This window comes from Chaetodon auriga, chromosome 17 (genome assembly GCF_051107435.1).
Source record: "Chaetodon auriga isolate fChaAug3 chromosome 17, fChaAug3.hap1, whole genome shotgun sequence".
NCBI lineage: Eukaryota > Metazoa > Chordata > Actinopteri > Chaetodontiformes > Chaetodontidae > Chaetodon > Chaetodon auriga.
Genome location: NC_135090.1, coordinates 225736 through 249459, shown reverse-complemented (window position 1 = coordinate 249459; position 23724 = coordinate 225736). Strand labels below are relative to the sequence as shown.

The following is a 23724-nucleotide window of genomic DNA, read 5'->3' as shown; positions in this document are numbered from 1 at the left end:
ATGTCTCCTATCATGATTTTTGTAGCTGGAGCTGGCTCTGACCCTCTTGTTTTTCTGTCTATGAATCTAGTCACTATTGGGGTGCTCTTCATTTGTTTCGGTGGCGTGCTGCTCTTTTGTCTTCCACGAACTAACATTGCTCCTTTCTCTGTGTCTGTGTGTGTGTGTGTGTTCAGTAACTGCATGTGATGACATTGCTCCCATTGCCGAGTCAGTTAGTGTTCTACAGCAGCTGCAGCATGTATAAGAAAATTATTATCTGTTAGCCTTCTGTCTATCCCTGATTCACTTCAGGCAGCAGAGAAGCTACAAATCTACCCAGGCTGGAGGAGCAGCACCAGCCCCTCGTCCTACAGCAGCACCAGGTGACATCCACCCTGAGGAGGATCAACACCCGCAAAGCTACAGGACCGGATAAGGTGTCAGGCCAGACTCTGAGAACATGCGCTGACCAGCTAGCAGGAGTGTTCCTGGACATTTTCAATCTGTCCCTGCAGCTGTCCATGGTTCCTGAGTGCCTCAAGTCCTCCACCATCATACCGGTGCCTAAGAAGACGTCTGCCACCTGCCTGAACGATTACCAGCCTGTTGCCCTAACCCCGGTAATCATGAAGTGCTTTGAACGGATTCTTCTCAGGTACATCAGAGACTTCATCCCCTCGGACCTAGACAGCCTTCAGTTTGCCTACAGAGGGAATCGGTCTACAGAGGATGCTGTCTCCATCACCCTGCACACAGCCCTGACCCATCTGCAGCAGCCCAACACCTATGTCAGGATGCTATTTGTTGACTTCAGCTCAGCTTTTAACACCGTCATCCCAGACAAGCTGGTGCTGAAGCTACACGCGGTGGGTCTGCCTGCGTCACTGTGCCACTGGATTGGAGACTTTCTCACCAACAGGCCTCAGGTGGTGAGAATAGGGAACACAACATCATCCCCTCTGGTCCTCAGCACGGGCACGCCACAGGGTTGTGTGCTCAGCCCAGCCCTCTTCACCCTGTTCACACATGACTGTGCTGCCATCCACCCCATGAACACAGTCGTGAAGTTCGCGGACGACACTACAGTAGTGGGTCTCATCTCAGACAACAGCGAGACCCACTACAGAGAGGAGATTCACCAGCTCACCCAGTGGTGTTCAGCCAACAACCTGGTTCTGAACACAGGGAAGACCAAGGAGGTCATTGTGGACTTTAGGAGGTCCAGGAAGACGGATCACGCCCCCCTCCTCATGGACGGAGAAGTGGTGGAGCGTGTGGACAACATCAAGTTCCTGGGCCTCCACATCACATCTGACCTCTCCTGGTCTATGAACACCTCCCGCCTGGTGAAGAAAGCACAACAAAGGCTTTTCTTCCTCAGGAAACTGAAACGGGCTGGACTTTCCTCTCGGCTGCTCGTGAACTTTTACAGGGCCACAATCGAGAGTATCCTCTGCCTCAGTGTGATAGTGTGGTATGGCAGCTGCACGGCACAGGAGAGGAAACAACTGGCACGGGTGGTAAAAACTGCACAAGGCATCGTGGGCTGCCCCCTTCCTGACCTGGACTCTATATATGCAGGCCGGGTCAAGAAGAGGGCAAGATCTATCGCCATGGACCCCAGCCACCCGGGCCACAGACTGTTTGTACCGCTTCCATCAGGAAAGCGGTACAGGACTATACGAACAACCACCAATAGACTGAGGGACAGCTTCTTCCCCAGAGCTGTCAGGGCTATCACCCCCTGCAGCACCTCACACACACCTCACCACCCCGCAGCAACACCCACACACTCACACACCCCCCCCCCCCCCCCCCCCCCCCCCGCAGTCACACACGCACATCTACACACACACACACCCCTTCCCCCGCCGCCTCACACCCCCCCCCCCAACTGCCAAATACACATTCCCCCCCACATAGCCACACACAGTCACTCCCACCAATTGGAGGGAGAGACTGTGAGGACACTTCTTTTGCACACTCGCCCCTTCTGTGTACTTAACATTTAAGTATACACACAGCACCATTGCATTTTATGTATATTGTATATACGTTTTAAATGCTGACTTTTTATGTCCTTTGAGTTTATCTTATTCGTGAATTTATGTTATCTGTGAGTTTATTTTATTGTGAGTTTATTTTATTGTGAGTTTATTTTATCTAGATGTGTTTTATCTTATTTTATTTTATCTTATTTTATTATTGCAACGAAAATTTCATTGACATGGCTATGCTCAATGACAATAAAAGCAATCTTGAATCTTGAATCTTGAATCTAAGTAATTTGGGATACAGCGAAGTCGTATAATTTGTGTCACTATTCACATTCCTGGAGCACATATCATTCCTACCTGATTGAATTGGAACTGGTAGATGAGCCACATTCAGTACTGTCAACAAGCTGTCTGACGTGGGTTTGCCTTGATGCCTCGCCCAACCATACCTCATTGACTTCACACTTGCAGCAAGGTCATTCTGGTGTCATTCTTTAATTTTTTTCATTTCTGCAGCTCTAGTTTGTAATGTGACCTCTAACAAAGGCACGTGACAAGGAGTGAAACAAGCAGCGCATTTGTCTATGGTCTCTTTTCAACTCTTCTGGTATAGAAACATCACAGCGCTTTTCATTCACTCTCACATTCATACCTCTCTGTCCCTGCCTTGTGCGATCCTATCATCCATCATTAATTCAGCCAGTTGCAGCTTGCGTTCCTCAAAAGAACCTTCATACGGCCATTCACCCTTTGTCCATTCACACATGAGTGCAGTGAAAGGCATTGCATAGCGCCATTTTCTCTGTCTTCCTACTACTCTAGCAGCTGATCTTGGAGAGAACATAGTCTTGTGTGAACATGTCTCATTTTGTGAGTTATCTTGTATTTGCCTACCAGTAGACTGTTCTCTTGGATTCAAATGTTTTCCTGAATTACCATGTTTTGCCCGATATTTCAAGGATTCGTTTCTAGCCTTGGCTGTGGACTGATGATTACCCATTATACAACTTTCACTTAATTTATCAATGGCATTTTCCAACAACAAACAACAATATGTCAACAAACACTTCTGCAGCATCTAAATCTCCATTGTGCTTAAATTTGTTTTAGCGTCGTATCAGTGGTACAATTTCTGAAGTTTATCTGGATGAAGCTCTATAACAACTCTTCATCTGGTGTCTCTTTTTTTTCTTCTGTGGTTCTCAGACACAACTGAACTTTCTCTCTCTCTTTATATGTATAGATACAGATTCACCACATCTCTTCATCACTTTGAAGCAAGCATTACTCAGCCGCCCCAGAATGTCTTCCCATGGATGTAATCTCACTGTGGGTCTTATCTGCCAACAGGGCACAATGCAGAGTTGCCCCAGAGACCACCATATTCACAAATCTTGATTCACTGTTACCAACTGACCACTGACATTAACATTTTCAATTCAAGAACCTTCTTCAAAGCTTGTAATACCTCTTAGAAATTTAAAACCACATTAACTCCAGTCACATCAGCTCACTTAATCTTTACGATTCAAAACCTTTTAGCACTTTTGATTAAACATCTACTTTGAGGTTTGCATGGCACATTCGCCCCAAACAGCACTCCCAGACAAATTAGCCAGGTGTCCGGCTGAACTCACAGTCCAGCTGATACTGCCCAGACACTAATTTCTGACCTTGTAAAGGCCGGTTCATAGATTATTTCGAATCAAAATACAGTTTCTTTTTGATCTTGTCAAACACAGACATGGCAAGGCAAAGCAAAGAACTTTAATTTGTACTTACCAGTCTTGTTATGTTGAGATCCTGTTTGTGATGCCAAAATTCTTGTGAGCTGGAGGAAGGAGTTCACCAGGAGACTTCAGATGTATTTATTGCAGGCTTGATGCATCAAGGAGAAGCTGATGTGCAACACAATGTCCACAAGTGAACCAAGGTAGTGCCACACCAAATTCTGAAGATGTCTCTCTAAAGGGGTGTATTAATACCCCCAATGTCACATGTTTTCCTTTCTACTGCTTGAACTATTCCCTATTATGGATATTCTATACCACCTTCTACATTTTTGGTACTCTATTGGATAGTCAAAACCAAACAATAGCTCCTACCATGCCTATGCCCTGACATCCAACCCTCTAACTGAGGACACTTTGACCTAATTCCTTTAAAATGTGAACTCAAGCAATCCTCCTAGAATTGGCCTGGTCTATGTCTCTTCAGTTTATCTATAAGACCTTAGCTACCTCCGTAGTAAGAGGGGGGACACTTCCTATCTGCTGTCTGCTAGAATAGTCTATAAATATTATGTTAATGTGTCTCTGTCTGAGGTCTCTGTGTCGTCCAAGCTTGAGACCTTTGGGCACCTAACTATACAGAAGGCCTCTGACAGAAAATTCCCTCACAATCATTTTATTATTATTAGTGGTGAGTAAACCACACAGAACTTGAACTCAAGCACTGAACTCTGCATTTTAAACACAGAATTTACATTATAAGCACATAACTGCAGGTGGTAGGTAACGTGAAATAATATATATTATTCACAAAGTTCAGCATTATATAATGGGGATTCATATATGTATATGTCAAATTTAATGTATTCTGTCCAGTTTGATGTATTTGTGTACTCTGGGGTTGTATAGAAGGTGGAAATGATTTTCCTTGCAGAAGGACACATAAGTCTAAATATAATCTAAATATTAAACAGTAAATTCTTGAAAATACAGGTTTATGTTTAAGGTGATGAATTCTCCTACTATAATCCATTTAAACTGAATCAACTTAGTGAGGTTCATTCATGCTCATTAATGCTGTCTTTTGGACTCCAAATGATGACTTTTATCCTGGTTGGTAGATGGAGGACTTGGAGAAAACACAGCGGCTGCAAGAGATCCATGCCAAGCTGGACCTGCGGGCTGAAACAAGAGTAAGGGATGGGGGACTATTCAAGCCTGGAGAGTTGCTCCGCCGGAGACTTGTCCATGAAGGGACCCTGTTATGGAAAACCCCAGGAACCCGGCTCAAAGGTAGGGCACCTGTTTCTTGACAACCTTATCCACACCTGTCAACCCTCCCGTTTTCCCCGGGATTCTTCTGTATGCCACCGTTCTTTCCTACTGTCATTCTATTTAGGTATTTCCTATATTTCTAAGCTTTCGAGAAAAAAAAGAAGTTGACAGAAGGCATAGCTACCTATTTGAGGTTGATCTGATACCCCCATCCCTACCAACATGGGGAAGGAGGAGGAGAAGGAATGTAGTGTATCACGCAGAGGGAAAAGTGATGCATCTGGCAAGCAGGGGCGTTGGCTGGACTGCTAACCATCAGGGGCTGAGCCCAGATTCTTCTGAATCAAAAAACTTTCAGAAATATATCTCTCAATAAATTGTTTCAATGCATTTTTTCTTGCATGTGAGGGGCTACACATTGCTTAAAAATATGAAAACTGGAGAGGGAAAGGTTTGGATTTGATTTACCATATAACCTGCATTCACTGTCAGAAAATTCTGCATTTGAATTTCTAAAGTTTCAATTTACTTTTGTTTTTAGTCTGAGCTGCTCTGAAATTCAAACTAAAAGTTAAATTATTATATTGTTCATACTGCTGTTGTAAAATATTTGGTGACACTGAAAATTGGAATTAAAAATTACATTTAATATTTTATTAAGATGGACATGATATGTTTGCATAACAGTAAGTGCTCAAAAACAGACAAACATCACATTACAACATAAACAGTTAAATCCTGTTTAACTCAGTAAATGTCCAAAGAACAGCTCCACTGAACACAGCACATCATTCAGACACCACGTGCCTTTAAACTCGTCTAAGTTTTATGTCAGACTTTCAACATCCAACAGAAGATCAGCCTGACATCAGTGTCCATAAAACTCTCCAGTCTGTTTCTCCTACTGATATAAATGGCCATTTTGGCCTGACTTATCAGGAAGTTTAACAGCTGACATTTAGAATTATTCTTTTTACTGTACGTGTGACACAGAATGAATGTGAGCAGAGCAGAGAGACGTGCACACTCTAGGAAACAATGAAACACGGTTTCTCCCTGAGCATAGAAAGGACAATCAGACCCAACATCTGGATTAATCACTGACACAATTATTAACAGGAAGCACAGTGTGCAGAAGCCTCCACAGTAAATCTCCCACCATCCTAGTTAATGGTGACTCCACACTTTAAACAGTCCTTGGTAGAAAAACGGTAGATTATACAGCCTAAATCCACTCAGGTCTATTAAAAATAGCGATTCTGCTAGTCCCAGTCCACCACAGTGCTCCAGAATGGCTTGAGACACAGGTCTCCAGACCAGGTCTGCAGGTCCAGACAGCAGTCTCTGAGTGAACTGGAGCCTGAAAGCAGATCCTCTGCTCGTCAGGTATACCAGCCCGTGGCCTCCTTCATCCTTAGGCAGGAAGAGGATGCTCTGCGGGACCCAGTGCAGGCGGTCCCAGAAGAAGTCCACCATGACTGCATGCACCTTGGACAGCAGGTTCGGGGAAGGGTCCACACACGCCAAACGATGCCAAAACATGGAGAACACAAGGTTATTAATCATTAAGACATTTTGGGAAGAATCCATCCATTGGGAAGAATCCATCCATTGGGAAGAATCCATTTCCATTTGTCCAGCTTGGCCTGGACCTTTTCCAGAACGTCCTCCCAGTTCTTGGAAAGAAAAGATTCATCTCCGAGATAAACTCCCAGATATTTCAGTCCTTCTCTCTTCCAAACCAGGCCTCCTGGTAACACCAGCTTCCTGCTCAGCCACCACCCACAGCTAAAGCCTCGCTTTTCAGCCAGTTGAACTTAGCTGAGGAGATTTTATCAAAGACAATAGCAGTTTGATAAAGTACATTAATGTCCTCCTGCTTTTTAACAAAAACAATGACATCATCAGCATACGCAGACATAAACAACAGTTTTTTAAGACCTGGAAAAGAGAAACCAGATAGCTGTGACCTCAGTCTGTGTAAAAGAGGCTCTATGGCCAGAGAATATAACATACCTGACAGAGAGTGCTCCTGTCTGATGCCCCTCAGGACTTTAAAGGGAGCACGTAAAGCACCATTAACCTTCAGCACACTTTCAATGTTACGGTACAAGACCCTGATCTTGGCTATAAAACCAAAGCTCAACCCAAAAACTTGCAAAGTCTGCCACAAGTACTGGTGTTCGACCCGGTCAAAAGCCTTTTTTTGGTCCAGAGAAATCAGACCAAGCTCACAGCTCAATGAACCAGAGAGGTCAAAACGTCATGAATTAGAGTGATGTTGTCAGTTATCAGTCTGCCAGGTATGCAGAACATCTGGTCCCTGTGAATGGCCTGCTCCATCACTTCAGCCTCATTGCCAACACCTTTGACAACAGTTTATAATCCATACACAGTAAGGACACGGCCCTCCAGTTCTTGATGTCCTGCAGGTCTCTTTTCTATGGGAGCAGGGTGAGGACAGCTCTCCTACAACTCAGAGGCAGTTGCCCCTTACTCAGACTGTCTCTGAGGACACACAATAAATCTTCACCCAGCACGGGCCAGAAAGCCTTATAAAAATCAGCAGGGAGGCCATCTATCTGCGGAGCCGTCCCATTCTGCAGGCTCCGCCTCCTGCAGCTCCTGAGCAGGCACCAGAGCCTCCAGCTCCACGTTGTCCTCCTCACAGACCTGATGCAGACCCTCGAAGAAGGACATGACCACCTCAAGCTCCTCCTGGAGCCCAGCATTATAAAGTCCTCTGTAGAAGTCCACCACACACTGACGGATCTCAGCAGAGTCATGCAGCAGCTGTCCGGTGTCAGACTTTAGAGAGTGCATCAGTCTCTTCTGTCCATTTTTACCCCCTAACGTCCATTTCAACGATGTGCTGGAAACGTGAGTGGACCATAGTACACTGAGCAGAGATACCCAGCAGGTCAGACAGAGCTGATTTTTTATCTTTGAGAACTTGAAAATGTTCTCGATCTCCTGTGGAGTCTGCTAGATGTTGAAGCTCCACCACTTCTCTCTCCAGAGCTCTCATAGACCAGGCCATGTCCTTTGTGACATTGAGAGTGTACTGTAGACAAAGCTGCTTGATCTGAGCTTTGCCTACATCCCACCACTGCTGTAAAGAGCTAAAATCAGACTGTGTTTCTCTGAAATGACTCCAGAAAGATTTAAAGGCCTTTTGAAACCTGTTATCAGCTAACAGAGTGGTGTTAAAGTGCCAGTGCCACTCTTACAGTTGACAACTTTAATCGAAAGCACACACTGCGCCAGAGAGTGGTCAGAGAGACCCATCGGGCTGACAGAAACACCTTTAAAAATGCTGAAGTGATGTTTAAAACAGTACACTCTGTCCAGTCTGGCTAGAGACAGCCAGTTATCTCTGCTGTGAAACCAGGTGAACTGTCTCTGAGCAGGATAGAAACATCTCCACACATCACAGAGTTCAAATGTTTCAACCAGTTTCAACAGGGCACGTCTAGCAGCAGAGTGAGGTTCCTAATCATTCCTGTCCAACTGAGAGTTCTCCGTGCAATTAAAGTTGCCTCCCAGAAACAGGTACTCATCATTGCTGCAGTTAGTAAGAACAGTCTTTAACACATCAACATTATGGCGCTTTGTTAAGTGGCAGCCTGTTGCAGTAGCTCCGACGTTTTCATTCGTCTTTTGTTCATTTAGTGTGTTTTTCTAAGTTTCTTTCAATTTCTGTTTTCTTACTGCGTTTTTGGCAACTGTGTCGTGACTTTCACGCAGTTTTACACATTTTTGGTGGCCACTTTGGAGCAGAGGGCCATACAGAGGGGAGTGGGGGCATTGTCTACACACGCGAGCAGCTGATCGCGCTGTGTAAACCCACGCTGCTGCCTGGAGAAAGGATTGCAGCCCTGTACAAGCTGAAAAAACGACGTTGGGGCTGCAGAGCCAGAGCCAAATGGAGGGTGAAGGCACAGAGAAACAGACCATTCTTTCTGCTGATCATCATGGGGAATGTGAGGTCCTTTGGAAATAAAACGGACGAGCTCGTTGTGCTGGTCAGGACTCAATGGGAATACTGACAATGCAGCCTAATGACTTCCACAGAGTCGTGGTTGCATTCAGACGTCCCAAACCGGAGTGTGGAGGTACCCAGCTTCAGCTGTGTGCTGGCAGACAGAAGGATTGCGCTGTTTGTGAATGAGAAGTGGTGTAATCCCGGACATGTTACCGTTAAGGAGCGTTTCTGTAGCCCGGACATTGAGGTGCTAGCTGTGGGGATACAGCCTTATTATTTGCCTCAGGAGTCCACGTCTGCCATTGTGATCACTGTCTTCACAGGGAAGCAACGCGTGATGTCATCCACTCCACAAATGCAGCAACCAAATGCATTTATAGTCATTACTGGAGACTTTAACCACAATACTTTGGACAAAACTTTGCCAACTTTCAACCAGTTTATCAACTGTCCCACCAGAAACAACACCACACTGGACTTACTGTATGCTAATGCGAAGGATGCATACAGTGCCACTGCCCTTCCCCCCCAGGCAGAGCTGATCACAGCCTGGTGTTGTTAACACCTTGGTATGTCCCTATTGTCCAGAGGCAGCCTGTGTCCATGGGAACAGTGAGGGGGTGGACTCAGGAGGCTAATGAGTCACTGCAAGACTGCTTTGAGACAATGTTGTAAATCAAATTCAGCTGTCCGAGAAAAATGCTCAAAAAGAAGCTGCAGGAGTTGAAGTCCGAGAAGCAACTTTATTGTCGACAACAAAGGGGAAAAAAACACTCAGAGACACACAAGGTGTAACTCCAATGAAGTTCTCCAACTTACAAGGGTCAGTGCTTTGCCTTTTATACAGTTCTGCTCAAGGTCACCCCCCGCCCATGGGGCATCTTCTCTTTTTTCTATGATTCTTCTATTTTTTTTACACCATTACGTTATCTTTTGACCGCTGCTTAGCCTGGGCTTGCAGGTACTTTTTTATTTTCTTTCTATTCTCTTGAAATTACACCATTAGCTTCTGATTGTCGTGGGCTCTATTTTTTAAAAAGTATTTACCAAATCACAATTTATTATCATAGTTGCACATAAAGTATAATCACACTACTTCTAAGTGCACTTGGAGATTATATTAACCACAGTAAAGTATATTGAATCAACAGATGCTCAAATATGGATTGAATACAGTAAGGTTATATAAGGACACACAGGGTTATGTAAAGTCACAAACAATACCGGCTAAAACCGGCTGAGACCAGCTAATACTGCTGCAAAGACACCTGCAAAACCATGGAAAACACCGAAGATCCATGATACAGGAGCCCTGCCCTTGTGATCTCTTGATTTCTGCTGCGCAGTGCCAGCCTTGCACAGCATCACCATCTTGACTTATATGTGCCTCTTCTCCATTTCTCCATTGCTCTTGTACTTTTAAGTAAATGAACTATTACACTTTTGCTACCACACTTGCTACTAAAAACTACCATTGATTATAGTGTCTGACACAATTCTTCACATATCTGTTGGAAAAATTATACTACAACAACAGACTGGAATGTGTTGTGTGAGCCACATGGGGAGGACATCAACTTGGACTATATGCTGCTTTCCCAACAACAAGCCCTGGATTACCAGTGAACTAAAAAGTTTGCTGAACAAGACAAACTTTCAAGCCAAGGACAAAATAGATCTGAGGGGTGTACAACATGAGCTGAGGAAGAAGTTGAGGCAGAGCAGAGATGCCTACAGGAGGAAGCTGGAGGCCAAACTCCAGCAGAACAGAGTGAAGGATGTGTGGACAGCAATGGGGCTCAAGGCAAAAGACAGACCAGCAGCCGGTAGCCTTGAGAAGGCCAATGAGCTAAACTGCTTTTTCAACAGATTTAGCTCACATCCAGGAGTGGCCCTTCAGTCCCCTGCCCCTTTACACCTCCCCACTGTCCACAACGGCCTCCACAACCCCCCTCTGCCCAAGCTCTCTCCCTCCAACCCTCTACCCTCCCTGGTGATACCTCCCTTGGACTCAACTCCCATATCCCCCACCATCCCCCACAGTACCCCCTCCACTAGCACCATCCCCTACCTGACTGCAGGCCAGGTAAGAAGACAGCTGGAGAACTGGAGCCTGAAAGCAGATCCTCTGCTCACCAGGTATACCAGCCTGTGACCTCCTTCATCCTTATAGAGGAAGAAGACACTCTGAGGGACCCAGTGCAACCTGTCCCCCCCAAAAAATCCACTAAAATTCTCTGAATTTGTAATAGAGAATAGAGAAGAGAAGCTGGGGGATTAACACAGACCAACCGATACCACAGAGCATAAGAAACCAGATTATTAATTACCAGAACACGGCCTCTGTAAGAAATTTGACCTTTTCTAAAACACCATCCCAGTTTTTCTGTAAAAACATGTTGTTGCCCAGAACGACTCCCAAGTATTCTAGCCCCCCCCTTCTTCCAGACTAATCCTATGATTAGGCTATGAAACCTGGGCTGAACCCAAAAGCAGCCAGAGTTTGCCAGAGATACTGGTGCTCAACCCCATCAAAAGCCTTTTCCTGGTCTATTGAAAGAAGAAGAAGAAGAAACGTACTTTATTTTATCACATATACTACATGCACAGGACATGCACACGCCATGCTTTGTGAATTTTTTTTTTTTGTTGCAGCAGCAGGTTAAACATACACATAAACATAAAATTTATACAATAAACAAGGATAAGGATGAGAGTAAAACTAATAGAAAAACAATGTTCTCAAAAAATATAGCTAAGTATATAGACATAGAATAGCAGCAATTCTTAAAATATAACTAATTACTAAACATAGAATAATAGCAATTGTTAAAAATATAACTACCATATTTACTGGACTATAAGTCGCTCCAGAGCACAAGTCGCATCAGTCAAAAAATGCATCATGAAGAGGAAAGCCCAGGGCTCTCAAGTCTCACGCATTGGGCGCGAGACACACGCATTTCAACCCATTAACACTCTCACAGACAACAGACATTCAACAGATACATCTGGCTGAATAGGTGTCTGGTATGTTAACATAAAACATTAACAGATAATTAGCTACACAATAACATAAAAATAATATACCTGGGAGGCGGAATACGCTAAATTAATATAACAAGCCAGCGAGTCCAACAAGCAAGTTCACCAAGCTCCCGATCTCATTCCACGTCACTGAATCCATTGAAATCATCATCCTCGGTGTCCCTCCTGAACAACTCCGCCAACTCCAAAGGAAGATGAAGCGCCGTCTCTTCTTCTGCGAGGATGTCGTCAGACTCAGCATCAGTTCCAGTTACTCTGGCCTTTCTGAATCCCAACAGGATGGTTTTGGTTGTCACTGAAGTCCATGCTTTGTCGATCCATCCAAGGACTTGCTGGAAAGTTGCATGGCGCATCCTCCCGGTTGCCGTGAAGCTGTGCTCTCCATCCACTATCCACTCCTCCCACAGGCGACACAAGGCTGCCTTAAAGTTCCGGTTCACAGAGGTGTCGAGTGGCTGGAGTACTTTGGTTAAGCCTCCAGGGATGATGGCAGGTATGGAGTTGCAAGCTTTTATTTTATTTTATTTTTGAATTGTGGCGTTATGTGCACTCGCATACTGTCCATCACAAGCAGGACTTTGCGTGTGTTAAAGAAGCCATCAGGACGCTTAGTGTAGCACTTTGTAAGCCAAAGGTTCATCATTTCTTGATTCATCCACCCTTTCTCATTCACGCCCACGACAAGTTTGGAGGGGAGGGATTCGTGTTTTGCCATGGTTTTCCATTTGAAAATGACCATCAGTGGCAATTTCGATCCATCTCCAAAACATACCAGCACCACTGTGAAGTGTGATTTCTCATGCCCAGTTGTCACTATATTCACACTTTTCTGCCCTTTCTCTGGACACTTCGGTCCATGGGGATGTCAAACGTGAGGGGGACCTCATCCCTGTTGATAATATGATCGGTGACACATTGTGTTCAGTTACCTGCTTTTCAACAAACTCACGGAAACTGTCGACCTTAGACTGGAAGTCTGCTGGCAGTTTCTGACACACCAATTTCCATGCTCTGATGGAGAGACGGTTGTGTTGCATGAAGCGGTAACACCAAGAAGGCCCACCAGCAAAGTCATTAAAATACATCTCCTTGGCAACTGCTTGGGTGTGGAGACGTAACTGCACCGTTGACAAGCCTCTCCCGTCAGCACGCTGTTCAAGCACCCATCTGTGGACTTGTTTCTCCAGCTCTGGCCATTGTGCCTTAAGCCTGTGATTAGCTTTCTTTGTTTTTTTCATTGCAGTAAGAGAAACCTCTGCTTTCGCCAGTCCCTCACTCCAAACTTTCGTACTGCTGCACGATTACCATTTTCAGCTGCATATTTTACTACCTGCAGTTTGTAACCTGCAGTATAGGATGTTCTTTTTGTGGGCATTTTGTTCGTGTTCAGTCTTTCTCAGTTGTCTTCTCAGTTGTGCAGAAGTGGTACAGGTGCAGCATATAGTTGTCACAAGCCTAGAGCGCCCTCAAGCAGCTGTAGACGGTAATCCATGTCAGTCAGGACAGTTTGGCGTAGTGCATCAAAAAAATGTGACCTCACCTGACTATAAGTCGCAGGACCAGCCAAACTATGAAAAAAATTGCAACTTATAGTTCGGAAAATACGGTAAGTATATAGTTATAGAATATGTATTATAATATGTAGTACATATTATATAATATTATAATAACATAATAAAAATTCCATATAACTAAGTATATGTAGGGGAATCAGGTCACTAAACCCTTGGACCTAATGTTTGCACTTGTTAATATAAAAAGGAGCACCAACTTTTCCTCAGCTCGAAGAAGAGAAGGTTTTTATTTATTTTTTTCTTTGAATGTTGATGTAAAGCTGCAGTAGGTAAGATCGAGAAGAGAGCAGACTTAGCCTGAAAATTTGAACCAACACAAGTTCACGTCAGTCCCCCCCCCCTCCGCTGCACTCATGACCTGCCTCCAAGCCCCTCCTCCCTGCGGTGTCTGTGTGGCTGCTGTGACAACCAGTAACATTAGCCTTAGCATCAGAAACAAGCTAACTCTGCCCAGCCGCTTCATCACAGTCACTAACATACCATACACACTGCAGAGTGTTACTGTAACAATTATCATATTAGCTTTGTGGTTATTTGTTGTCTCAGCCGTATATGCTGTTGTTGGCCGCAGCGGTATGGGCAGTTTCTCCTTGGCGGGTGGCTGTTCCTCCACCATAGCTTTCTCACAGACCTGTTTGACTGAGCGGCAACCAGCAGCATGAGAAGAGGGAGGGAGCGGTTAGCAGCGTGTGAGCAGTGATTGACAGATGTCAGACACTCCCTCAGATGCTCCTCTGGCTCTGATTGGTTGTTTTGTGTCAGCTGCGGTGGATTCTTGCAAATCGCAGTAGGAGCAGTAGGTGGGACCAATGGAGCCGTTTTTTTTTTTTTTTTCACAGATTACATTTTTCATGTACTGCTGTCTGGGCATAGGGAGAGTTTTAGCAAATATGTCAAAAAATTACTTTTATACAAGTTTCCTACTGCAGCTTTAATAATAATTAACGAATTACTGGGAGACCAGTCTCATCATCTGAAGTGCAAGCTCTTGATACAGGGATCATCTATTTCCAGCTCAAAGTAAGAGTAGACAAAAGATTAAAATAACATGCCAATAGGCAGGCAAAAGACAACCGACGAGCAAAAAGTAAAGAAAAACTAAAAATAAAATGTGTTACGATTCCGAGGAATCAGAGCGATACTGGACCAGAGGTGCGGACAATCAGCAGGAGACAAGGAGCCGTAAAACAAAAACGGTTTATTACCGAGGGCACAAGAAATACAACAACACAAAATCAGCCAAATAACACAACAATCACTATGGCGAGCGGGTAGGAAGAAATAACTCCTGACTAAGAAACAAAACAAAAATACAAGGGAACTACAAACTAAAGCTGTCACTACCAAAACACCTCGGAATAATGAGAACTGTCACAGTCCAGCATAGCACTGACCTGTGCTGCAGCTCTTCAGCCACGCCCCATACCTGCCTATCTGCACACTTAGCCAATGAGAGTCATCAGGAGGGTATTTAAGCCACACTGTCATTCTTCCCAGTTGACAGATTGTCTTTGCACCATGCCAGACTCTCCAGCGTTCTTGTCCAGACTGATCTCCAGTGTCCGACCTCGCCTGTTCCCGACTACTCCTTCTGTCCTAGCCCTGTGTCTGCGGGTGTGGAGATCTTACCACCTCGGTGGTTTCAAAGAGCATTTTCCTCCTCCGAGAGTGGTTTCAACCACACCGAAATCTGTCCGTGATTTTCGCGTTCGATCCGCTCTCTTCACAGTAACTCCCTCTGAGCTGGCTCTCTGCTCAGTACGGCACATTGTTGCTCCGGTTGTCCGTTTCCCCGTATTCGCTGTAAATCGGCCAGTACTGCAATTGGGTCCTCCATTAGCCTGTTACAGTACAATCTGGCCAGACATGGACCCAGCACAACCAGTCCCTCCTGGAAGCTGCTTAGATTGGTTAGAGAGCACAATCCAGCGGCACGAGGCCATGATGGCAGCCACGTCTGCGTCCCATGAGCGGACTATGGGGGTCCTCGCTGCGCAGATTCAGCGGCTGGTGGAAGCACACGAGTGACCGGTGACAACGGGGGCGTCGGCGCGCGCCGATGCTGCCGCTGCAGCTGCTGCAGCTGCTGCAGCTGCTGCTGTACCTGTCGGTCCTGAGCCCAGAGTTAACCCTCCTGAGCGTTCTGACGGGGATCCCGAGACGTGCAACGCCTTTATCACCAGTTGCTCAATCTTCTTCTCGCTGCAGCCTCAGATTTTGTTGCCGAACGGACCTGAGTAGCATTCGCTGTGAATCAGCTGACCGGGAGGGCGCGTCTATGGGGGACAGCGGAGTGGGAGCAGAACACACCTGCCTGCGGATCTTTCCAAGCCTTCGCTGACAAGCTCTGTAAAGTGTTTGGCCGAGGGTCCCGCTCCGCTGGCGCAGCTCGCACGCTCCTGAGTTTGCGCCAGGGCGCGCAATCCATCGCCAACTACTCCATTGACTTCCGCACTCAAGGTCGCCTGAGTGACTGGAATCTGGCTGCCTTATGGGACGCTTTCCTTCACGGGTTAGCAGAGTATATAAAGGATGAGCTCATTTCCTACGACCTGCCGGCGACTCTTGATGGCGTCATCGAACTGGCGGCCCGGATCGACAACAGAGTTCAGGCTCATCGCCGGAAGAGAGGCCAGACCACCGCGACGCACCACAGCCCTCCACGCTACGGGGGAGAGTCTGCCGGCTCCGCCCCCACCTCTGCTGTCGTCACTTCGCCGTCCCTTCCTGCTGAGGCTCCGGAGCCTATGCAACTGGGGCGTACCCATCTGCACGCTGAGGAGAGACAGTGCCATCGCCAGGGAAACCTCTGCCAGTAGGGGAGGCAGGACATTTCGTAGCCAGATGCCCAGCAAAAGAAAGGGCTCACCAGTAGAGGGGGTAGTACTGGTGAGCCGCACCTCCGCGCTGAGGCTGGATGTACTCCAGTGGGGCCACGCCTCAAATTTGTCTTGTCACCCAGGAGCTCACAGGACATGTGAGGTGGTCCATCGGAGATTTTGGTAGCCTACACTGGAGGAGGACACTCGGCAGTACGTCCAGGCATGCGCTGTCTGCAATCAGAGCAAACCTTCGCATCAGGCACATGCTGGCCACCTCCATCCTCTCCCTGTTCCCCATCGACCCTGGTCCCACATCTCTTTGGACTTTGTCACCAGATTGCCCCCCTCCAGTGGCAACACAGTAGTGCTGACGGTGGTGGACAGGTTCAGCAAGATGGCGCACTTCATCCCCTTGGCCAAGCTCCCTTCAGCCAAGGAGACCGCTGAGCTGATGCTGCACCACGTCTTCCGCCTACATGGTCTCCCCAGGGATGTGGTGTTAGACCGGGGCCCCCAGTTCACCTCCATTTTCTGGAGGGAGTTCTGCAACCAGTTGGGAGCAATGGCCAGCCTCTCCTCCGGGTTCCACCCCCAAACCAACAGCCAATCAGAGCGCATCAACCAGGAGATGGAGGTGGCTCTTCGTTGTGTGGCATCCCGCAACCCTTCGTCATGGTCCCAAAAGCTTCTATGGGTGGAGTATGCGCACAACTCCCTGGTTAGTTCGGCCACCGGGATGTCCCCTTTCCAGTGTGTCTACGGCTATCGGCCTCCGTTGTTCCCCAGTGAAGAACAGGAGGCCTGCTGCCCCTCGGCCCAGTCATTCGTCCAGCACTGCAAACGTATCTGGTCCCAGGCTCGCAATGCCCTGCTACGAGCTGTAGAGCGCTACTCTACCCAACGCCAACCGCCGTCGCTCCCCTGCACCAGAGTACCAGGTGAGGCAGAAGGTCTGGCTGTCCACCAAGGACCTACCCCTCCAGGTTGAGTCTCGCAAGCTGGTACCACGATTCATCAGACCTTTTTCCATCCAACCGGTCATCAAACCCACTGCAGTAAGACTCAACCTACCCCGGTCCATGCGCATCCACCCCACGTTCCATGTCTCTCGTCTGAGACCCTGTAAGAACAGCCCCTTGGCCCCTGCTACGCCTGCTCCACCACCACCGCGCATCATCAAAGGCGGTCCAGCTTACAGTCAAGAGACTACTGCGCTCTCGCCTACGAGGCCGAGGAATCCATTACCTGATTGACTGGGAGGGATACGGTCCAGAAGAAAGGCACTGGGTACCCGCCCGGCACATCCTGGACCCGACCTCATCAAGGACTTCCACCAATGCCACCCTGATCAACCCGCCATTGCCGGGATCCGGAGGAGAGGCAGAAGAGCGCAGTCCCCAGAACCATCAGACAGTGGAGAAGCAGACCTGGTGAACCCCTCTCCACCCAATCCCCTCCCCACCCACCATCTACTCGAGGAGGACAACAGGATGGTGTCTGAGGAGTTCTGAGCCCCCCAGCCTGGACCGTGTTTGGGATGTCAGGAGCCGTCCCTTGAGGGGGGGGGTTCTGTCACAGTCCAGCATAGCACTTACCTGTGCTGCAGCTCTTCAGCCACGCCCCATACCTGCCTATCTGCACACTTAGCCAATGAGAGTCATCAGGAGGGTATTTAAGCCACGCTGTCATTCTTCCCAGTTGCCAGATTGTCTTTGCGCCATGCCAGACTCTCCAGCGTTCTTGTCCAGTCTGATCTCCGGTGTCTGACCTCGCCTGTTCCTGACTACTCCTTCTGTCCTAGCCCTGTGTCTGCGGGTGTGCATGGCATGAAAGCGCAGACAATCTGGTAGCATGCCCATGCTGCCAGGGTGCTTAAGTCAGACAGGCAATCAGTGGAGATATGGCTCAGGTGCGACGATGAGTGACAGCACCGCCAGGCCACACCTCCTCTGCAGACACGGAGAGAGAGAAAAACGTTAATACAAGCAATGCAAAATGACCAGAGAACACAGATCATAACAAAATGAGTAAAGAACAAGTAAAGACTAGTCTCGAACAAAGAAGTGAGACGACGGAGAGACAAAGAAGACGTCCAAGAAGATGTGTAACAAAGATGAAAGTGAAGTGGAAGTCAAACAAAGAAGTGAGCGCTTGTGGTTGAGCGCAGGGCATATAATTTTGGTGCTCCGGGGCGTGTCTTGTGATGTACAGACCTTCGCGCATGTAGAATGATTTACAGGTGAATGCTGTCATTTCATCTTATAGAGAGAAAACATTAACTAATGATTGTGTGTGATGGACTCATCTGTTTCTCACTATGGTCAATCACATATATTTTAAATGATCAATTTTTCAATGACATTTCAACATTGTTCACAACATGCGTCTGTCACAAACCGGGCCGCACGGCCATGACAAAAGAGGGAGACATACACAAAAAGCCAATTAAACAAAGTATTTATTTAAAGAAAGATAACATAAAGAAAGGCAACCTAATCTAATCATGGCATGGTGGTCTGTAAGATCAGGGGTGTAAGTGGGTGCATGCGTGTGGGAGTATGTGTGCGTGTTGTGAGGTGGAATAAAGAATCAACAAGATCAAACAAAACCCAGGAGCTGTTGCAGGCAGGCGAGAGAGAAAGCAACTGAGCTCCAGGAGAGTGTTGTAGGCCCACAGCCCCCAAGAACCCAGGTGGTGCCAATGCCACTGACGACCCTGCTGATGTCAGAGGAGAGAGAGAGAAAGCAAGCACACAGGGAGAGTCGTCACAGCGTCAGACACCTTTTGATGAATAATGACAGCATTCTTCAATACTCATACTAACATATATGATAACTAATAGCATAACTAAATAATTGAACAAAGAAACAAGGAAAGGCAGATTATATTTGGTGAATTAAGCATTACTAATTCTAACTGTCTCATGTCACGTATCTGAAACCTAACCCCTTCTAGTCTCTAAATGGCAGTATGCCTCTGTGGTAGAAACCGGATAAAAAAAAAAAAAAAAAGAAATAATTATGAGAGCTAAGATCATAGTTTTGTCATTTTACAAGCTAGAAACCCAAGGAAAAACATTGATACCATGCAAATTATGAGTTTAGTGCTGTAGTAACATCCAAAGTTGAATCAAACATATAGATTGCATTATCCTGATGTGATAGAAAAGAATGCATACAGTCACACAAAACAGTTTGCTACAGGAATGTCAGATTTATAACTTGTCAATGTTAACTGATTCTTGGGGTCTCTCTCAGGAATGCAAACTGTCCATTCAGACATTTTTAACGCCTGCATCTGGTGTGGAGCTGTAAAAAAAAAAAATTGCATCTCCATGAGAACAGTTTAACTGATCCTTTGTAGTTGATTACCTTTTGTTCCAGCTCCCCTGAAAGAATGAGGAGAGGGGCTCCAAGCCAAACATCCCGTCTCTCTCTGAATTAGCACCTTCTGTAAACAGTCAGAATGATAATTAATTCTTTGCAGCTGGAACTGCAAGGGACAAGGGTCAGTTAAAGGTCTTGTTTTCCTACATACAAATGTGAACAGCAGTTCTTAAGAAAGCGAGCCAGGGCTATAAACTATATACCAGAAAAAATACATGCAAGTTGCAAATGATAAATAAATGTAAACAGTAAACAGTATTGTGCAAAACTGCAGTAGTGCAAATAATATGTAACATTGAAATATTGGGGTTTGTGAGGTTGGTAGAGATGAACTGTTTAAATTACTGTTGTATAGTGTGATGCTCGTGGCAGGAATGATTTCCTGAAGCGGTCCTTGTGACAGCGGAGCTGGAGCAGTCTATAGGTGGTTTGCGGGTGACGTCATGTAGAACGTCACGACTGCAGATGGGGGGCAGGAAGTGTTTTGCTGGCAGGATAACAACAGGAAAATGCCCAAGTTTTGCGCTGTCTACGGCTGTACAAACCGGTCAAACCGGGAAAATCAAAAGAGTTACTTTCGAGTTCCAAAAGTTGTAACCCACAAAGGGGAGAAATTTAAAAAACTAACCGAAAAACGGCGGCAGACCTGGTTAAAAAACCTCTGTCTGAAGTCAGGGGGAGCAGAGTCGATCAACGCCCGTGTCTGCAGTGACCACTTCGTGAAAGGTAAGGCTACAGTAATTAAACTACTTACATAGCTGGCTAAAACTGTCAAAAATACAGAGCAGGGTACTATAATATTATTAGAAACACAGCTAACGTTACATCTGTGATTACCCTGCCGTGTTTGTTCTGCAGTATCTCCAACGTCTTTGTTTTTAGCATTGCTAGCTAATGTTAGCTGTCACGGCCAGCGGTTCTCAAACTGACGTCCTTGATCTGATGAATTGCTATACTTCAGCATTCGTTCATTTACAAGAAGCCATCAGAATTACAGAATGTAGAGAAATGATTGATTGCTTCATAGTTGTTCTGTTATCTGTTTATGTATAATACAGTATTAGAAGTCTGGACAGAATCATCTAACAATAACAAATATTGTCAGATTTCTGATTGAGATGGCCCTATTTTTAACTTAATATGAAAACGGATTGGAAATTTTGTCATAGACTGTAACAACATGATGTAAACTACAGTGAACCCTCTTTACTCTCAGTATAGGGTGTTAATCACATTTATTTTATTTAGGCTGCCCAAGTGCACAGATATAAACTCTCCAGACTGGTCTCCTACGCTTCATCTTGGCTACCAGAGAGATAAACCAGTGACAGAGGCATCACGTCAACGTGAGGAAAGATTGAGGGCCAGAAAAGCTGATGAGACCAACACTGACACAGAAGAGACCTGCACCGACACCACAGAGGCATTGCTGGACCTCAATGAGGGCACACAGAGCCCAGAATCAGAACACTTACAAGGTAAATGAAATATAATGCATAGAGCTTTCATGTAGCCATGTTAAATTAACTATTTTGATAAATATGTATACTATGCCCATGTATTTGTTTATCTCAGAATTTATCCTAAATTATTACCACCACTTTGATGAATACAATTGGTAAATTACACAACTAACCTATCTTTCTTCCTCTCATCCCCTTGGCCAAATATATTCTATGTAGATGTAGGATGCCAGACTGACCTGACCATGAATGACCTGCAGAAGATGCAGGATGTTCTGAATCACTCAACAGAGGAGCTGACTGACCTCAGGAAAAAAGCACTGGATGCAGAATTTAATCCAGAGGCTTTTCAGAACAATGAAAAGACAAAATTTTACACAGGATTGCCCAATGTCTTAGTTTTAATGCAAGTGTTTAGATTATGTGAGCCATACATCACCTCTAGTGGTCTGTCTGCACTTTCCAAATTTGAACAGCTCATTTTGGTCTTAATTCGGTTGAGACTTAATCTTCCACTGCAAGATTTGGCTTTCAGATTCAAGATTTCATGTTCCACTGCTTCTCGGATTTGGCACAAAATGATTGACATACTTCATGCGAGAACAGAGTTTCTAATAGAGTGGCCGGAGCGAGAGGTGTTGCAAGCTACCATGCCAATGTCATTTAGGCAAGCATTTGGATGCAAGGTTGCAGTAATTGTGGACTGTTTCGAAGTGTTCATAGGAAGGCCTTCTAATTTACTGGCAAGAGCACAAACCTGGTCCAATTATAAACACCACAACACTGTCAAATTTCTCATTGGCATTGCACCTCAAGGATATGTCACATACATCTCTCGTGCTTGGGGAGGGAGAGTGAGTGACAAGCAGTTAACTGAAGAGAGTGGTCTGCTGAAGAATTTGTTGCCTGGGGACATTGTTCTGGCAGACCGTGGCTTTAACATAGGTGAAATTGTCGGATTTTACTGTGCTTCATTGCATATGCCTGCGTTCACAAAAGGGAAGAGCCAACTATCTGCATATGAGGTTGAACAAACAAGAAAACTGGCTAATGTGCGTATTCATGTGGAAAGAGTCATAGGATTAGTGCGAAGAAAGTACCAAATTCTGCAGAGTAGGGCAATGCCCATTCAACATATGACTGCAAAAGCAGGAGATTCACTGGCACTAATTGATAAGATTGGGGTTATTTGCTGTGCATTAACTAACCTTTCTGTCTCTGTTGTCCCACTGGAGTAAGCAATAGATATTCTATTCATCCAAAGTAAATCAGAAAAAACACACTTGTACATATTGACAGAATTGACAGAAAGCCACAGTCCCACCATCATTGAGCAATCCTGGAGAAATACCATCTTCTCAACTTTGACAACTTCAGAACTTTCAAAAGCGCTTAATAAGTGCAAACATTAGTCTAACGCCGTGTTCCCACCGAATGTGATGAAAGCGATTTAATCGCGCATCAAATGAAATTGCGTCGCGCTACACGCTCCAGTTTTGATGCTGGTCCAATATGCAAAAAAACGCCTTGTCGCGGCATCGCGTTGCGCAACGAGCCCGCCCAAACAGCAACATTTCTTCCGCCATTCATTCTCTCGTCGACCATGGCTGAGATAACCACCATCGCTAACCACCATAGTCCATACACCTCGCTCACGCTCACCCAGGCCTGGTCTGTCTTGTTCCTGACCCTGTAGAGGGGACAGGAACTGTCACACAGCTCTGGGTGAGCGGTGACGGCAACAATTAGCTGCTCCTCCATTGTTTCTGCCGGTTTGGTTTGCGCCTGGGAACACCAGGACGTCCGTACGTCAGCATGTCGATGACGATCTCAACGCTGATAGGCTGTCGCGGTGCGTCTTGACGCGAATTCGCCGCAAAAGTTCAATTATTTCAACTCGAGCAATGAAGTGATGCCGCGATGGGGCGACGCGATGGGAGCAATTTTCGCGGCCAACGCGTCCATCGCACAGCGCAATCGCGTCCAGCGCATCGCCCAGCGCGATGACACCTCAAATCGCGTCTTTGCATTGACTTTGTATGTAATCTTGTCACACGTTTGGTGGGAACACGGGGTAAAACCCCAAACATCAGCCTCATTTCTGATGGTGTCAAAGGAAGATTTTTCTTTAAAAAAAAAAAAAAAAGTGCAAACATTAGTCTAATTCTGTTGTTGTCAAAGGTGGGTTTCACTCTTTAAAAAAAAGAATGATGTATGTATATATGTATATATGTATTTGTCAACATCAATGACAAGAGTGCTTCTATGAAGCTCGTTTTTGTTGGTTAATGTTGATGAGTGATTTTGTATATATTCTATTAATCAAACTGCTGTAGTTATGTTTTAACCCTCCTGTTGTCGTCACATCAAGGAAAGGACAGAGGTGAAGTTAGAAAGGAAAAAAGGATGGAGGAAAGAAGCATTTGTCACTTACTATGAAATTCCAAGAAAGTTTTTTAAT

General features: G+C 45.8%; 1 protein-coding gene across 3 annotated transcripts in view; it reads left to right on the top strand.

Moving 5' to 3' along the window:
* The window catches only part of arhgef2a (Rho guanine nucleotide exchange factor (GEF) 2a), a 163338-nt gene that overhangs the window by 52927 nt on the left and 86687 nt on the right, over positions 1-23724 (top strand). For all 3 annotated transcript variants that reach the window (XM_076754764.1, XM_076754763.1, XM_076754765.1), the window contains exon 12: positions 4831-5002. In XM_076754764.1, coding sequence (XP_076610879.1) covers positions 4831-5002 — 172 coding nt within the window. The remainder of the gene's footprint in view (positions 1-4830; positions 5003-23724) is intronic.